Here is a 19,007-nt window from a genome sequence, read left to right on the forward strand (position 1 = left end):
CACGGAGTCGCAAGGAGTCGGACACGACTGAGCAACTGAACTGAACTGAGCTGATGCATGTTTGGTCGCTCAGTTGTGTCCGACTCTTTGCGATCCTATGGACTGTAGCCCACAGGGCCCCTCTGTCCATGGGATTCTCCAGGCAGGAATACTGGCGTGGGTTTCCATGCCCTCCTGCAGGAGATTTTCCCAACTCAGGGATCGAACTAGCATCTCCTCTGTCTCCTGCATTGCGGGCGGATTCTTTACCACTGAGCCACCAGGGAAGCCCCAGTTATATGCATACTTGTTTACTTCAGCTGAGGGGCAGATATTGTATCTTGTATCTATTTGTATTCCCTATAGTACTCAGCACTTTACCTCACCAGAGTTTAGCCAGTTTTTGTCGGATGCATGGAAGACGCAGAAGAAATATAAGGAATTTCCAGTGACATTGTAGTGACCAGGCAGATTAACACTTTAATACATAAAACAGCAAATGATTTATAGGTCTATAACATTTCCAAGTACTTTATAATATGAAATGGTATTTCATATGAAACTGGCTAGTTTTCTGTTTTCCATCCCTAAAGAGTACAGATCTTTCTCAGCTTGTAATGTTACATCCCAATAAACTTGGAAATGTCATAAGTTGAAGATGCATTCAATACTCCTAATTTAGTGACCCATTTTAGCCTGGCCTACCTTAAACATGCTCAGAACACTGATATCAGTCTCACAGTTGGGTAGACTCATCTAAGACAAAGCCTATTTTATAGTGAAAGTGTTGAGTGTCTTGTGTAATTTATTGACTACTGTACTGCAAGTGATAAGTAGAAAGATTGCACGGGTACAGAATGGTTGTAAGTTTATCAGCTGTTTACCCCCATGACCACAGGGCTGACTGGGAGCTGAAGCTCACTGTCACTGCCCAGGGTTGCAAGGGAGTTTCATATCACATATCACTAGCCCAGGAAAGGATCAAAATTCAAAATTTGAAGTATGGTTTCTACTGTATGGGTATTGCTTTTGCCCCATTGTAAAGTCAAAAATTGTAAACCATGGTAAATCAGGGGCCATCTGTATTCTCACAGGTCTTTTTGTTTGTACAGCCTCATGGCTAAGTACGTTACCTTACCCAGAGTTGTGTCATGTTTTGGGGATGGATACCTGGTTGAATGACTGAAGCAATAAATGAAATTAAAATATTGGAAAAGAGAAGGAGCATGATGGGAAAAAAAATTATCTGGAAGGCCTCTCACATGATGGGAATTTGAGTTGTAGATTTGATGGACAGGTAGAACAAGGGTAAACCGAGGAGAGGGGAATGTATTTTATGTTGGAGAGCATAGTTTAACAGGAAAATTAGAAAGCATCAGGTTGTTGTACCAGGGAATGCTTAGAGACAGCATGAGCTCCCAGAAAGACGGAAGCGGAGACCACATTATACGTTTTGTTATACGTTTTGTTTTCTTCCACCTCCATAAGCAGCATGTAGTCATTAGGTTCCCTGGGACTTGGAATTAAAAATATCAGGAAGGAGAAGGAGCATGATGGAGCAAATTTATCTGGAAGGCCTCTCACTTGATGGGAATTTGAGTTGAAGGTGGATTTGATGGTTTGTTGAACTTGGAGTTGAATCTCAGTTAAGCCACTAACTAGCTGTGTGGCCTTGGGTAGCCTTACTAAACCATTTTGAGCCTCAATATCCTCACTTGTAGAAATAGAGGTAATACTAACCATTTCATAGAGTAGTTTTAAGGAGTAAATATATACACACACATACATATATATAGTTATAGGCTTTCAATATTTGTTTCTTTCAAAAACAGTGTAATTCCTAGCTGTAAGAATAGGTTTTTGCTATAACATATATATATATAATATACAGTATGTAAAATGTTCAGTTCAGTTCAATTCAGTCGCTCAGTTGTGTCCGACTCTTTGTGACCCCATGAGTCGCAGCACGCCAGGCCTCCCTGTCCATCACCATATCCCTGAGTTCACTCAGACTCGCGTCCATCGAGTCAGTGATGCCATCCAGCCATCTGTAAATTTTTTTCTGCCTATTTTTTCCTATAAAAGAGCACAAGTTATATTCATGCTCTTGCTCTAACAAGGTAATGAAAGTGAGCGTGTCTGAAAACATGATGACGCCAGCTGCTTCGTTCTGCTGGAGTTTCTTTAGTTATGCTCTGATAATCAGACAGCAGGTCCAGAGAGAGCAGACCACATTGTTATTTAGTTCAGACACTGATGTGTTTGGCTGCATCTCACAGAAGATTCAAATATAGCCTGATTTCTGTTTCCTTTCCTAGTTGCAGATTCAGACGCCTGTCCTCTTTCTATTGTGAACTGCACAAATCTTTCATCTCAGCTTGCAGTTTGTGATCTAAAGCTCAAGCTATCAGGATTGAAATACAGTCACACTCTTTCTTTCTGCCCATTCTTTATTTCTGGGTCTGATTCTCTGTGCTTTATTCCCTGTTACCAGTATCTGAAGGTAAGTATCAGGGAATCTTCCTCTTTGTTTTCTTTTCATACACCTCCCAAGTAGCTCGTTCGTTCCTTCCTTCATTTGCCAAATTCTTAACTTTGCTAAATTCTTAACTTTTGCTAAACTAGTACACTAGTAACTGCAGTTGGCTTCCCATTTCCATTCTCTACTCCAGTCTTCTGCCAAAAGGATTGTTCTAAAATATGAAATTAATCATCCAACTCTTGCTTTGTGTTCACTAGTTCCAAATTACCAACATGATCAAATTTGAGCTTCTCTGAATGATGCTTCAGGTCTTTTATAGTATAGGCTCTCTCTTTTCTTTTATTATCCTCACTTTTCTTACCCCATCCTTCTTCTTTATTCTCTATGCACATGTAATGTGAAATTTACTGACTTCCTAAAAATGCTATGTTGGGATATCTCTGCATGATTTTATGTGCTCCTTCCTCTCATAGGATATTTCCTGCCTTATGTAACTGGTCAAATGCTAGTCATCCTTCCAGACCCTGTTAGATGTTGCATATTTTGGGAAGACTTTTCTTAGTTTCTTCTCTCCTCAACCTCCCCTTCTCTGCCATGGCCTATGGAGTGGTGCTGTCCAATATGGTAGCTCCTAGCCACATTTGGCCATTCAAATATAAATTAATTACAATTAGTAAAATAAAATATACAGTTCCTTAATTGCACTAACATGTTCAAATGTTCTTTAGTCATATGTGGCTAGGGACTTCTGTATTGGGCAGCACTTGTCTATTACAGAAAGTTCTATTAGACAGAAAGAACTTATCTATTACAGAAAGTTCTGTTGACAGCTCTGCCTAGGGTTAACCATACCTTACTCTATGTTACCTCTTCTTTTGGCATTTCCATTGTTGCACTTACCATATTGTTTATTTATTTACATATCTATTTCCCTATTAGAGAGGGAATGTTTAGAGGGCAAAGATATATCCTCTCCATTTCTGTATATTTGATTTTGAGCTGTGTTAACATATTGTAGGTATTCAACAAAATTTTTGAGTTGAATTGATTCAGTGAATTTTAGAAGGCAGAATTGCCTCTATTTGAAGACTTCTAATGGTGAGACAGTCACATGACAGCATATTGCATATATATATCCATAAATAATATTTATTATATACAGTATTTTTATTTATATTTATTAATTTAGGTAAATGAACGTAAACCAATTTAAACTTACTTCTAGTTAATGAACATCTGCATATGTCTACCCTAGAGACAACAGTAGCTAACGTTTTGCCGTATTTCCTTCCTGTCTGTCTTTTCTCTATTGGTGTATGTACACACACAGAAGTTTCTTGCTGATCCTAAGTTGTTCAGTTGTATCTCCTAAGAATAAGATATACTCTGTATAACTATCATGTCATTCACATGTAAGAATATTAGTATTAATATTGAAATTTCTTCAATTGTTCCCCAAATACCATCTATAGCTATGTTTTTGATTCAGAATCCAATCAAGAATCATGCATTGTTTTTTTTTTTAATGTCACTTCAGTCTGTTTTAATCTGGAAAGTATCCCTGTCTTTTTTGATTATGTTTCATGACAGATATTTTTCAAAGAGTTAAGCCAGTGATCTTACAGAATGTGCCATGTTCTCGGTATGTGTGATTGCTTCCTCATGATTAAATTTAGGTCACATTTTGACATCAAGCCTACATAAATAATTATGTATACCATTTATTACATTATATTAGGAGGCCCATAATTTCAAACAGTCCTGTTGATACTGATTCTGAGTTTGATATCTTAAAGCGGTGACTACCATGCCTTTCTATTACTCTTTTTTTTTTTTTTAATTTTGACTGTGCCGGGTCTTAGTTGTGGCATGTGGGATCTAGTTCCTTGACCAGGGATCAAACGTGGGTCCCCTGCATTGGAAGTGCAGAGTCTTAGCCACTTGACTACCAGGGAAGTCCCTCTATTACTCTTTTATAATTAAAAATATAGGGTGCTTCCTCAAGATAGCTGAGTACAAAGACTCTGAATTCACCTCCTCCCAGTGGCATACGAAAATTAGAAGTTCTAACAGAGTGAATATATAAGAGGATGATATGAAGATTAGCAGAAAAGATATAAAGATACAAAGAAGGAGGGGAGGAAATGTGATATAGGCAGGATCTACAATCCTAGGTCAGTGACCCACAAGCAGGAAAGATACTGTAATTGCAGAAGTCCTCCCCAAGGAGTGAGGGGTCCAAGTCGCACCTTGGGCTCCTCAGCCCAGAGGTCCTGCACAAGCAAGATGAGTCACCAGAAAGTCTTGTTTTGAAAACTAGCAGGGATTACGTTCAGGAGAGCCAGAGCACTCTAGGAAAGAGAGGGTCTACTTTTAATGGGTGCAGGTAAAATCTAACAGTCTCCAAGTCCCAGTGCAGAGGCAGTGGTTTGAAGGGAGCTGGGTTAGACCCACTTGAATGATCTTGAAGAGCCTCTCAAGACTGAACTAGGTAGAAGCAGAAAATATGAACAGACCAATTACTAGCAATGGAATTGAATCAGTACTTAAAAACAACAACAACAAAACACCTCCCAACAAACAAAAGCCCAGGACCAGGTGACTTTTCAGGTGAATTGTATAAAATATTTAAAGAAGAGTTGACACCTATCCTCAGAAATTTGAAGAGGAAGAAATACTTCTGAACTTATTTTATGAGGCCAACATTGCCCTGATAGCAAAACCAGACAAAGACGCTACAGAAAAAGACAATTATAGGCCAGTCTCATTGATGATATTAAGCACAGCACAGCACACCACTGATGAACATAGATGCAAAAATTCTCAGCAAAATATTAGCTATTTGAATTCAGCAATACATTAGAAGAATCATACATCACAATCAAGTGGGATTTATCCCAATGCATCAAGGATGGTTAAATATTTGCAAATCAGTCAATATGATACACCACTGAAGATAAAACTCAGCAAATTGAAGAATAAAAGTCATATGACCATCTCAGTAGATGCAGAAAGAGCTTTTGACAAAATTCAACATCCATTTGTGATAAAAGCTTTCAACAAAGTGGGTATAGAGGGAACCTAACTCAACATAATTAAGGCCATCCGTGGCAAACCCATAGCCAGCATCATCTTCAGTGGTGAAAAGCTAAAAGCATTTCTTCTAAAATCAGGAACAAGACAAAGACTTGTTTATCTTACCGCTTTTATTCAACATGGTTTTGGAAGTCCTAGCCAGAGCAATCAGACAAGAAAAATAATGGGAATCTGAATTGGAAAATAACAAGTAACACTGTTACTGTTTTCAGATGACATGATATTGTATATAAAAAACCCTCAAGATACCACTAAAATTTACTGTAACTAATAAATGAATTCATTAAAGTTGCAGAATACAAAGTTAATATATAGAAATCGGTTGCATTTCTATACACTACAGACAGACTAACAAAAAGAGAAATTAAGAAAACAATCCCATTTACAGTTGCATAAAAAGAAAAATAAAGAAGCCACCTGCAATGCAGGAGACCCAGGTTCAATCCCTGGGTCAAGAAGACCCCCTGGAGAAAGGAATAACAACCCACTCCAGTATTTTTGCCTGAGTGCAAAAGCCTTAGCCACTTGACTCCCAGGGAAGTCCCTCTATTACTCTTTTATAATTAAAAATATGGGGTGCTTCCCCCCATATTTCCCCGATGAGAATCCCACAGACAGAGGAGCCTAATAGGATACAGTTCACAGGGTCTCAAAGAGTCAGACACAACTGAAGTGACTTAGCATGCAAAAAAGAATAAAATACTTAGGAATATTTCTGACTAAGGAGATAAAAGACCTGTACTCAGAAAACTATAAGACACTGGTGAAGGAAATTGAAGATGACACTAACAGATGGAAAGATACACTGTGCTCATGGATTAGAAGAATTAATACTTTTAAAATGATCATTCTACTCAAGGCAATCTACAGATTCAGTACAATTCCTATTAAAATAACAATGACAATTTCTACAGAACTAGAACAAATAATTCTAAAATTTGTATGGAAACACAAAAGACCCCATATAGCCAAATCATTCTTGAGAAAAAAGAACAAATCTGGAGGCATCATGCTGCCTGTTTTCAAACTATTCTACAAAGTGAAAGTAATTAAAACAGTATGGTGCTGGCACAAAACCAGACGCAAATCAATGAAACAGAAAAGAGCCCAGGAGTGAGCCCACACTTACATGGTCAATTAATCTACAACAGAGTAAGAATACACAATGGAGAAAAGACAGCCTCTTTAACAAATTGTATTGGGAAAACTGGATACCCACATGCAAAAGCATGAAACTGAACCATTTTCTCACACTATGTGTGTGTTTAGTCACTCAGTCGTGCCTGACTCTGTGACCCCATGGACTGTAGCCCACTAGGTTCCTCTGTCCATGGAATTCTCCAGGCAAGAATACTGGAGTGGGTTGCTATTCCCTTCTCCAGGGGATCTTCCCAATATGGGAATCAAACCCAGGTCTCTTGCATTGTAGGCAGATTCTTTACCATCTGAGGCACCAGGGAAGCCCCAAACAAAAGGTAATGGAAGAAAAATTTAAAAACAGAGACAATCTACAAAAAATACCAGAGTTGGTTCTCTCAGTGTATGAATAGCAGAGACAAAGATTGGGGGAGGGGTGGGGCAGGGAGGAAGATGGGCAAGAAAAAAAGATTTTGTGAGATTAAAGCTTTCTTTGTGGGAGAAAGAAATCAGGAGTAAAACAGAGAACTACAGATACAGTCAGAACTTTTAAAAAACCTTAAGTGAATATAAGTATTATGAACTTTGGAGCAAATGGGCAGTTTTAAAAGTTGTAGCTTACTAAATCTGACTCAAGAAGAAATAGCAATTTTCACACTACATGCAAAAACAAACTCAAAATGAAACTAAGACTTAAATGTAAGATTTGAAATCATGAAACTCCTCAAAGAAAACATGGGCAGTACACTCTTTGATATCAGTCTTAGCAGTAGTTTTTGGCATCTGTCTCTTCACGCTAGGGAGATTAAAAGCAAAATAAACAAATGGGGCTGTATTAAACTAAAGATTTGTTACAGAGCAGAGGATATGACGGAAGTGACTTAGCATGCAAAAAAAGAGTAAAATACTTAGAAATAATTCAAAGTGCAAAATGAAGAGGCAGCCTGCTGAATGGAAGAAGAGAGTTGCAAACTCTATTAGATAATTGCTTACTGTATACAAAAACTCATACCATTCAACATCATAAAAACAACCAACCAAGTGGACAGAGGACCTGAATAAATATTTTTTCTGAAGAAGACACAGTTGGCCAAGAAACACATGAAAAGTTACTCAGCATCACTAATCATCATGTAAATGGAAATCAAAACCACAATGGTTTTGAATGGCTGTCAGCAAAAGGACAGCATATGACAAGTATTGGTGAGGGTGTATACAAGGGGGAATTCTCATGCTCTGTTTGTGGGTGTGTAATTTGGTGTAGCCACTCAGTCAAACAATATGAGAATAGATTCATAGATATAGAGAACAAATGGGTGTTTGCCAGAGGGGAGTGGAATGATGGGTTGGGTGAAATAGATGAAGGGAACTAAGAGTTGCAAACTTCCAATTATAAAGTAAATAAGGGGGGTTCATGTTTGGAAATGCATGTAAGAATTAAAGATTTTAAAATTTAAAAAATAAAAAAAAAAAAAGTAAATAAGCCAGAGGACATAATATACAGCCTAAGGAATATGGTATATAATTTTGTCATAACTTTGTACAGGGATGGTTGTATACTAGAATTACTGTGACCATTTCATAACAGATATAAATGTTGAATCACCATGTAGTTCACCTGAAACATAAAACTGTACATCAACTGTATTTCAGTTAAGAAAAGGAAAAAATTATATGGTCAAATCGTTACTATCCTGTTCACCAACAGTCTTTTACGAAGTGCTTTGTCATCCATTCAAGAAGTGTCCCTGAATCATTATTACATAAATGGTTACAAAATAGTGATTTTCTAATTTTGTCTTTTCCTTTACGTATATTTCCTCACGTATTTCTATAAAGAAGAGTTTTCTTTCCTTTTCACCTTTTTCAGCTTCTCTTTTCCTTTGTCTTCCCAAAGCATCATATGGACTCATGAATTTAAAAAAATCCACTATTCAGTGTGTTCTAATAAATTACCTACTTATCATTTTGACTCTTAAATTATCCTATATTTGTCTAGCGGGAGCCCTTTAAACTGGTTGTCCTTTTGTATACCTTCATTTGTTTTTGAACACTTTCTTGCTTTCTGAGAGAACAAAGTATTCCAGATATGCCTTGTACTTTCTCTGCCCTTAAACCTGGGCTCAACTATTTCTGCAAGGAACTGCTTTTAGTGGAGAATCGTATTTAGAAACCAAGATCTGATTGCAAGGCATGATAGCTTCTACTGAAATGTTACTGCTTCAGGTCCTTTCAAAGGACAGAGCTAGAAAATAATTCTTTTTGAAAAGTCATCATTTTATCCAGATGTTCTCAGTTCACATCTAGTGTCACAGAGGCTTTCCCTGCCGTCCCTCATTTTGTATTTATACCTGTCTCCAGAAGAGAGCGCTGCTTTCCGACAGCACCAGTGTACTTCCTGATAAGCTCTATTCTTCAACTGGTATTGGGTTTCCCAGGTGGTTCAGTGGTAAAGAATCTGCCTGCCGATGCAGGAGATACAGGAGACGTAGGTTCCATCCCTGGGTCAGGAAGATCCCCTGGAGGAGGAAATGGCAACCTACTCCATTCTAGTCTTCTTGCCTAGAAAATCCCATGGGCAGAGGAGCCTGGAGGGCTACGGTCCATGGGTTGCAAAGAGCTGGACAGACTGAGCAACTGAGCACACGCAGGCTGTCAACATGCTCTAGCTGGCTCACTAAGGGAACTTCAGAATTCCTTTGCAGTTTACTTTTTGTTCTTAGAATGCATCTTACTAAGGCCATATACTCAGAATACTGTGTTTGAGTTCTTGAATTGCTTTTGGTATAGAGTTAGGGTTATTTGCTTCTGTTTTCTTCTGTTAGAAGGTTTACTTTTTCATTCTTTTTGAAGTGTCATTCTTGTTTCTCTCCCATCTACCCCATTGCCAAGCATCCTCTAGGAGATAAGCATGAGGCTTTTAATATATGTCTGACTTCTGAGCCACGTAAGCACTTTTCGTAAAATTGAACTAAAAAAGAATGTTAATAAATGGTGACTTTGTAGTCTTACTCATGTCCTTTGCATTATGTCTATTATTAATGTTTCTGTAACAGCTTTCTTTTGGTTGGTTTTTAGTTTACCTCATTCTCTTTTTCTATCCCTTTAACTTCAACTTATGTGTGCTTGTTTTGTAAGTGATATGTATACAGTTTGAGAAATTGATGTTTATCTAGGCAATTTTTTCATTACTTATGTATTTGAATTTTTTCTGCTAGCTTATATTTTGTTTTGTTGTCCCTCTCCTTCGCTCTATTTTCTCTTTTGCTTTCTATTATATTGATTGTTATTTTTACTTGATTTTTTCTAATTATTTGGAAGTGCTAGCATTCTATATCTATTCTTTTAATTTTTTTTTTCAAAGAGTGGCATTTTTTTTTTTCAGATTTTATTTATTTCTTTTTGGCTGTGCTGGGCCTTCATTACTGCGAGTGCTTTTCTCTAATTGGGGAGAGCAGGGGCTAGTCTTCACTTGTGGTGCAGGAGCTTCTCGTATAGGCTTCAGTAGTTGTGGCTCTGGGGCTCCAGAGCTCAGGCTCAGAAGTTGTGGTGCACGGGTTTAGCTTCCCACGGCATGTGGGATCTTCCTGGATCAGGGATCGAACTTGCATCTCCTGCACTGGTAGGCAGATTCCTTACCACTGAGCCATCAGGGAAGCCCTTAATGGTCATTCTTAATGGGCATTCTTGTCATCCTGTTAGTTTTGTAGTGAGTATTCAGTCAAATGAATCCATACTGCTTTTTCACATGAACCACCAAAACAGGTTTGTTGAATCCTCTACTTTCATATTTATATTTTTTAACTCAAGCAAAGAAGACTATGTTTATTTTTTCAGATTTTGTGATCTTAGTTTGAGAAGTAGTCTCATTCATGTAGTATAAACAAAGGTTGATGGAAATCTGAACTCACCACAGCCTTCCTTTTATAGTCCGCTAGCCCTCATCCTCCCTTCCCCACCAGAATATAATCATGATTACTATTCTGTCCATTATGTCTAGAAAAGTAGATATGCATTAGCTTGCCCTTGACAGATAGATTAGTTGAGTGAAGAAAGTAGAAATACTTAGTCTGGAGGAGAAGGTATGGGGTAATGGTTGGGCTGGAGGGCAGGAGACATTGGAGCCATTCAGTCTGAAGGACTTGCAGTCCTTAATCGCTCTGAGATTCTATGCTAAGTAGATTGAATACATCGCCATACTCAATTTACAGTCAGATTTAGGCACATAGGTTAAGTTTCATTTTTCACCTTGACTTGTAGATGATCTCAACCTTCAGTTCAGTTCAGTCGCTCAGTCATGTCCGACTCTGCGACCCCATGAATAGCAGCACGCCAGGCCTCCCTGTCCATCACCATCTCCCGGAGTTCACTCAGATTCAAGTCCATTGAGTCAGTGATGCCATCCAGCCATCTCATCCTCTGTCGTCCCCTTCTTCTGCCCTCAATCCCTCGCAGCATCAGAGTCTTTTCCAATGAGTCGACTCTTCACATGAGGTGGCCAAAGTACTGGAGTTTCAGCTTTAGCATCATTCCTTCCAAAGAAATCCCAGGGCTGATCTCCTTTAGAATGGACTGGTTGGATCTCCTTGCAGTCCAAGGGACTCTCAAGAGTCTTCTCCAACACCACAGTTCAAATGCATCAATTCTTCGGCGCTCAGCTTTCTTCACAGTCCAACTCTCACATCCATACATGACCACTGGAAAAACCATAGCCTTGACTAGATGAACCTTTATTGGCAAAGTAATGTCTCTGCTTTTCAACATGCTATCTAGGTTGTTCATAACTTTTCTTCCAAGGAGTAAGTATCTTTTAATTTCATGGCTGCAGTCACCATCTGCAGTGATTTTGGAGCCCCCCAAAATAAAGTCTGACACTATTTCCACTGTTTCCCCATATATTTCCCATGAAGTGATAGGACCGGATGCCATGATCTTCATTTTCTGAATGTTGAGCTTTAAGCCAACTTTTTCACTCTCCACTTTCAATTTCATCAAGAGGCTTTTTAGTTCCTATGTGATCATTTAACAGTACAACACTCTTGAGTGGCCATTCACAGCCATCACTGTGTATGCCTCCCAAGTAATCCCAAATGTCCTGGTATTTTCAGTTTTCTGTTTGGGCAAATTAGAAAGCAGGTAAACCAGTTGTAAGGTTCTCATATTTTATCTTTTCTATATCAAAGCAAACTGAGGGAAGCAAAGTACATATTTTCTCTGAATTTTGTTTCTGAATTTTCACTTGATAATAGAATTATCTTAGTTTGGTTTAAATATTTACTGGGAGTGATACGCAAATTGGGACAAGGAAAATATAATTTTATTAGCGCCTGGAAATCTAAATTAGTGCCTTGAATGCTTCTTATGATAAAAATCTCTTCTCTTTCTCTTAGGGCTGCTGCTCAGAGTAAATTAGGTCACTACACAGATGCAATAAAGGATTGTGAAAAAGCAATAGCGATTGATTCAAAGTACAGCAAGGCCTATGGGAGAATGGGGTAAGTTTTGGGAGAATGTTCAAAGTACTACCAAGTAGTATCAGATATGCTGTTCTTAATGGCTTGGTTTTGAATTTCCTGCGTCATATTGCACCCTCTGCACTAGTATAAATATAACATTGAGGGAGGAAATGATTGCAATTCTGTCTTGGAAGGGAGATGATTAGTGTATGATGAATGGGTGGTTTTTGGAGAAAACCATAACCATACTGAGTAGACCTACTTCATATTCAAGGCTGCAAATCTCAAGCACACAGTATTTTGACAACTAATCCTACTACACTTTTAAATTCACCTTACCCCTCTCTGACTTGACTGTTTCATACATATTCTTTTCAAATTTCCACTGCAGTTTCCATGTCCTCTCAACCTTTTACTAAACTGATAAAATAGATGCATTAAAAAAATTTCATCTTCTTACTTGCAAAGCCACCAATGTACCCACATGTGTATTTGCACAGATAGCCTTTTTTTTCCTATTCAAATAGAAGGGGTCTTATCTAAGACTAATGCATTCACTCATGTCTTAGATCTCATGCCTTTGTACCAAGGACTTTACACTTGTAATCCTCTCCTGTATCTTCTACAATACCCGTTTTCCCATCTCTAACAGTGACAATGACTACATATGAAAAGATCATAAAAAATCATCTGTTAGAACCGTCCTTGTACCCAGCTACATCATTCCTCTGTTCCTCTTTCTCTGCAGAGCCCCTCTTAGTTGTCTGTACTTGCTGTCTGGTCTTCATCATCTCTTATTCTTTCAGCTCACTCCAGTAGGACTGTTTATCTGTATCACTCTGTTGAGAACTCTATTCAAGGTCACCAGTTGTCCATATTTTTCCAAGGTCAGTATTCAGTTCTGTAGTCTCATCCTACCCCATCTTTTAGTATGTGGCATGATTAACTTTTTTTTTTCCCTGCATTGCTCAGCTCATGGGATCTTAGTTCCCCCACCAGGGATTGAACCCAGGCCAAGGCAGTGAAAATGTTTAGCCCTAACCACTGGTTAACCAGGGAATTCCCAGGATTAACTTCTTTCTGGAATACTTCATTCTCTAGGCCCCTGGGACACCATGCTTCCTGGTTTTCCTTCTCCTTCACTGGATGTTCTTTTTCAGTCTCTAATACTGGTTCTTCCTCCTCTGCCACCTCTCAATAATGATATGCTGCAGGGCCCTTTACTCTGCTGCTGCTCTCTCTATTTATATTTTTTCTCTGATTTCATCCTGTCCCATGTTTTTAAATTTCATCTGTTGTCAATACTGTGTATTAATGGATCCAAATCTGTGCTTACTATGCTTTGTGGGCATCTGCAGAATGGTGAAAACCTTCAGTCACCTGATGTACACGAGCTCAGTCGAGGTCAGATAAGGCAGTGCTCAGTCTTTCTTGTTTCAGCTCTCATGCTGTAAAATGAGTGTCCTTTTCCCAGTCTAAATAGTGCTATATTTTTTGCATTTTTGTGTTTTTGTTTACAGTGGCTGCCCAAACGTAGGCTGAAGTGTTGTCTAGTGTTTCTGTGTGCAAGGAGGCTGTAATGTGCCTCACCCAGAAAATACCTGAGTTAGATAAGCTTTGTTCAGGCATGAGTTAGTACAGTCGACTGTGAATCAATTAGATAAGGTTTCTTTAAACAGAAACACATGTAAAAACAAGTTGTGTATTGACTGGTTGATGAAAATGTTGTGACCAGAGGCTCACAGGAACATAACATTGTATTTCCCCTAGGAGCAGTTGTTCAGTGTTTGCTAATTTAGTGTTTGCAGTGTCCTTGTAGAGCATAATTACTATAGATGATGAAAACCAACTGTATATGTTTATGGAGCTCTGAAGTTATATGTCTAAACCCCATACTCATATAACCAGCTCTTTTTCATCTCCACTTAGATTTTTAATAAGCATTTAAACTTAACGTGTCCCAAACAGAACTCCTGTTCCCTTAAATCCTTCTCCTCTCAGTAAATATACTGCCATTCTACCTGTCCTGAGGTTCGTTCAAAAGCCTAGGAATCATCCTTCACTCCTATTATACCTGACACATCTAACCTATCAGGACGTCCTACCAATTCTAGTTTCCACATATTTTTTGAACTCAAGCATTGATTGCTCTCTTGTTTACAGCTCTAGTCCAAATTACCATCTCTTATCTAGGCTACCGCAGTAGCCTTCTAACTCATTTCCCTGCCTTCACTCTACTCTGTCCCCCCATGTTGATCCTCTGCAGAGAAGCCAGAGTGAGCTTTTTAAAGCATAAATCAAATTATGTCATTCTGTTGCGACCAGGATAAAATCCAGACTCCAAACCGTGGCCCCATAATCCCATAATGCTCCCTGACATCGTCTCTTCCCGTACTTTGTTCTCTGAGCTCCCGCCTCAGCCTTAGTCCTCTTCCTTAAGCATGCTAAACTTGGAGCATCTCAGGGCCGTGGCGTTCATTGCTGCTTCTGCTTAAAATGTTGCTCCTCTAATTTGCTTAGGACCACTTTTCTTCTCATTGTTGAGTGCCCCTATGCATTCTCTTTAATAGTATGTTTTTTTATTTGCATGTTTATTGCTTGTCCTCCCCGATAGAATAAAATTTTCTCAAACCCAAGAACTTTACCTTTTTCACTGAGGAATCTAAAATAGTGCCTGGTACATAGTATGACTCCAATAAACATGTATGACTTAATTAATTGAGGATTGTGATAAAGTATCTTGCATGATTGGGATAAAACTAATTAGGTTCTGAGATTTTTCTCTGTGATTAGGCATTATATTTTATCTAGATCAGAAGTCTATGAGGTAAGTGAGTCAAGAAAGAATTGGAGTTGTTAAAAAATAAACTTAGAAAAAATAAAACCCTCAATGCTCTCTCTCTATACACCATTAGTTTTTAGTTCTGAAATAATTTTGCAGTAAATAAATCCTAACTAGGTAGAGGAAAAACTTAAATTTAGTAACTAATTCTTTGACCTGTGCCTGGGATAATGTGTGTTATTTGAGGCATAAGGATTGCCAGTTTTATCTATTTAAAAACTAACATGTCTTATTCAAGAGTAATTAGCTGACACCTCACAGCTTACTTTTTTTTTAACTTTTTATGGTAAAGTGATATTTATTGTGGTTCAGTGTTTCTGTTAAGAAGGAAGAAAGTGGGCCGTAGTGAAGGACAAATTTAGTTTGGAGTTCTTAAAGCAGTTTTAGCATCATGGAGTTACATGACCACAGAATTAGTCAGCTCACATTTTTATGGAGCTTAATCATTCATAAAGCAAATTAGTTCACATAGTAAGCTTAAAAATGCAAGGGTATATAAGATTCACTTCTAATCATTAAGTTTTTTTTAAAAATTTATTTTCAATTGAAGGATGATTGCTTTCCAGTGTTGTGCTGGTTTCTGCCACACATCAACATGGATCAGCCATAGGTATACATGTGTCCCTCCCTCTGGAACCTCCCTCCCATCTCCCAGCCCATCCAGCCCTCTCGATTGTCACAGAGCCCCAGTTTGCGTTCCCTGAACTCATATAGCAGACTCCCACTGGCTGGCTGTTTTGCGTATGGTAGTGTCTCTTTCCACGCCACTCTCTCCATCCGTCCCACCCTCTGCTCCCCGACCCCTGCCATCTTCACAAGCCTGCTCTCTACACCTGTGTCTCCATTGCTCCTCTGCAGATAGGTTCATAAGTACCATCTTTGTAGATTCCTTATATGTGTGTGGATATGATATGCTTTTCTCTTTCTGACTTACATCACTCTGTATAATAATTTTTTTAAAAAAATATTTTTATTGACGTATAGTTGAGTTGGACACGACTTAGCAACTAAACAATAATAGTTGATTTACAACATTGTGTTAGTTTCAGGTGTACAGCAAAGTGATTCAGTTACATGTACATAAATGTTTATTTTTTGTTGTTGCTGTATTTTGGTTTTTTGTTTTGGCCATGCCACACAGCTTGCAGGATCTTAGTTCTCTGACCAGGGATTAAACCCTGGCCCTCAGCAGTGAAACCACTGGACCACTAGGGAATTCCTCATATTTATCTACTTTTTTTTTTTCAGTTTGTTTTCCCTTTCTAATCATTAAGTTCTTGATCCATGTAGGACAACCAAGGTTGGCACCAAGCAGAATGGAGAGAATCCAGACTTACAGAATCTTGGAGTTAAAAGGAAGTGACACTCCTGTGAACCATACTGTAGTTGATTCTTGAACAATGTGGGTGTTAGGAGTACTGACGCTCTGCATTCAAGAATGTGCGTGTAACTTACAGTCAACCGTGGTATCCACAGTTCCTCCATATCTATGGTTCCTCTGGGTCTGCAGATTTAACCAACCAGATTGTACAGTACTGTAGTATTTACTGTTGGAAAAAATTCACATATAAGTGGGTTTTTGCTATTCAGATCCATGCTGTTCAGGGGTCAACTGTACAATGAATAAATAAAATGTAATCTGGATTCAAACTGAATACCAAGATAGACTTTTGATGACATATGTGGTGTCCTAATGTTCTTCAGTCATACAGCTTATACTCTCAAAATGCATTCTTTTCAGGCTGGCCCTCACTGCCATGAATAAATTTCAAGAAGCAGTTACAAGTTATCAGAAGGCATTAGATCTTGACCCTGAAAATGATTCCTATAAATCAAATCTGAAAATAGCAGAACAGAAGTTAAGAGAGGTATCTAGTCCTGTAAGTTATTAATGCCAAATAAATGGAATATTTTATCATTCACAATTATCAAATTGTAGTGTTTAGAGTAATTCTCAGATGTAATTGTTTTACAGACAGGAACTGGACTGAGCTTTGACATGGCTAGCTTAATAAATAATCCAGCCTTCATTAGTATGGTGAGTATATTTCCTTTTCTGCTTTGTTGGCTCTATTTCCCATTAGAACTATGTAGTTCCAAAGTTTTAGAAACAAGTAAGAGAGCTTTTGCGATGGCAGTGGTAGCAGTGGTGGTATGATGTAATTGCTGAGGTTTTTAACCTACTCATGTACAGTTTTGTGAAAAAGCCATGGGTGAACTTCAGGAAGCCCCTGGATTCCTTGGAACTGTAGATGAAACTTTGTATACATATAGATACATGCATTTTTCTAGGGAGAGAATCATATTTTTCATGAGATTGGCAAAGGGATCTGCAAATCTACAGAAGGCTAAAACCTACCCTCTTAGGTGAAAGTAACCCTAGGAAGGTATCTAGTAGTTGAAGTCTGAGGATTTTGACTATTGTGGTTTCCTAAGCTCTTTTGGCTTTATTTGTCTGATCAGTAGGAGGAAGTAAACTGCTGCTGTATCCTTAGTTTATAGTGTTTGTAATCTCTTTATTGTGCAATGTATTGTTAATACCATTTTTCCTAGTACCTCCTCTTTTTTACATTCCCATTCACTTTGTATAGCACACCAAAACTCTGTAAAATGCTAATATATACATGATCTAGCTTCTCTCTGCTTGAAAAAAAAACCTTTTTTAACGATCCCTAAATATTAACTGCCTTTCATGAGAGATACCATTTTTCAATTCCAGGCAGCAAGTTTAATGCAGAATCCTCAAGTTCAACAGCTGTGAGTATACAGAAAGAGTATATTACATTTCTCCTTTCCACTTGTCAGGCTCTGATTTGAGCACATTAGCTCCAAAATGATACCTAAATGTCAGTCAATTGGAACTTAAAGTCACACTCATTTGGCCTACCCAATGTGGGTATATCTACCTGCTTTCCTTGGCTGGTATTCTGCCTGTTAAAAATATATGCCAATTCATTGAAAAAGACACATGTACCCCAATGTCTGTTGCAGCACTATTTACAATAGCTAGGGTATGGAAGCAACCTAGATGTCCATCGACATATGAATGGACGAAGAAGTTGTGGTACACATATACAATGGAATATTAGTCAGGCATAAAAAGGAATGCATTTGAGTCATTTCTAATGTTGTGGAGGTACTTGGAGTGTGTTATACAGAGTGAAGTTAGAAAGAGAAAAAAAACAAATGTTGTGTATTAACACATATATATGGAATCTAGAAAAATGGTACTGATGAACCTGTTTGCAGGGTAGCAATAGAGGCAGACATAGAGAAGAGACTTGCGGACACAGTGGAAGAAGGAGAGGGTGGGACGAACGGAGGGAACAGCGTGGAAACATAAACATTACCATGTGTAAAACAGATAGCCAGTGGGAATTTGCCGTATGCCGCAAGGAGCTCAAGCTTGGGTGCTCTGTGACAACCTGGAGGATGGGATGGGGTGGGAGATGGAGGGAGGTTCAGGAGGGAGGGGACATACGTATACCCATGGCTGGTTTCATGTTGATGTATGGCAGAAGCCAACACAACATTGTAAAGCAATTATCCACCAATTAAAAATATATAAAAAAAGAATATATGCCAATTTGATTTATCTCTTGCTTCCTCTAGAATGTCAGGAATGATGACAAATGCTATTGGGGGGCCTGCTGCTGGTGTTGGGGGCCTAACTGACCTGTCTAGCCTCATTCAAGCGTAAGTTTTATTTAAAATAGAAATAGTTAAAAAAAAAAAAAGTATTTTATGTTTACAGTTTGAGTACTTTATGTTTTACCATTTGTCTCTAAGGTAAGGGGACCAAGGCTTTCTTTTTAAATTTTTATCTTTTACTGTTATCAGTGACCTCATTAGTTATTAAATTTAAAAGTGGTTCATAAATTTAAATTTTCTGCCTGAAAGGCAGGAGTCCAGAAAATTGGATCCAAGAAAAACTTTTTTAGCAAATCAGATGACGAATATCTACTTAATGAGTTTTATGTACACATATGTATTTAAAAATCATATATTGCATAGG

General features: G+C 38.2%; 1 protein-coding gene across 2 annotated transcripts in view; it reads left to right on the plus strand.

The window, feature by feature from the left end:
- Nucleotides 1–19,007, plus strand: part of SGTB (small glutamine rich tetratricopeptide repeat co-chaperone beta) — a 49,436-nt gene that overhangs the window by 26,182 nt on the left and 4,247 nt on the right. The window contains exons 6-10 of one of the 2 annotated variants that reach the window (XM_004016929.6): nucleotides 12,085–12,189; nucleotides 16,734–16,872; nucleotides 16,968–17,030; nucleotides 17,712–17,749; nucleotides 18,605–18,688. In XM_004016929.6, coding sequence (XP_004016978.1) covers nucleotides 12,085–12,189; nucleotides 16,734–16,872; nucleotides 16,968–17,030; nucleotides 17,712–17,749; nucleotides 18,605–18,688 — 429 coding nt within the window. The remainder of the gene's footprint in view (nucleotides 1–12,084; nucleotides 12,190–16,733; nucleotides 16,873–16,967; nucleotides 17,031–17,711; nucleotides 17,750–18,604; nucleotides 18,689–19,007) is intronic. The other variant, XM_042233740.2, reaches the window with a different exon arrangement.

Source organism: Ovis aries, chromosome 16 (genome assembly GCF_016772045.2).
Source record: "Ovis aries strain OAR_USU_Benz2616 breed Rambouillet chromosome 16, ARS-UI_Ramb_v3.0, whole genome shotgun sequence".
In the NCBI taxonomy this organism is placed as follows: Eukaryota; Metazoa; Chordata; class Mammalia; order Artiodactyla; family Bovidae; genus Ovis; species Ovis aries.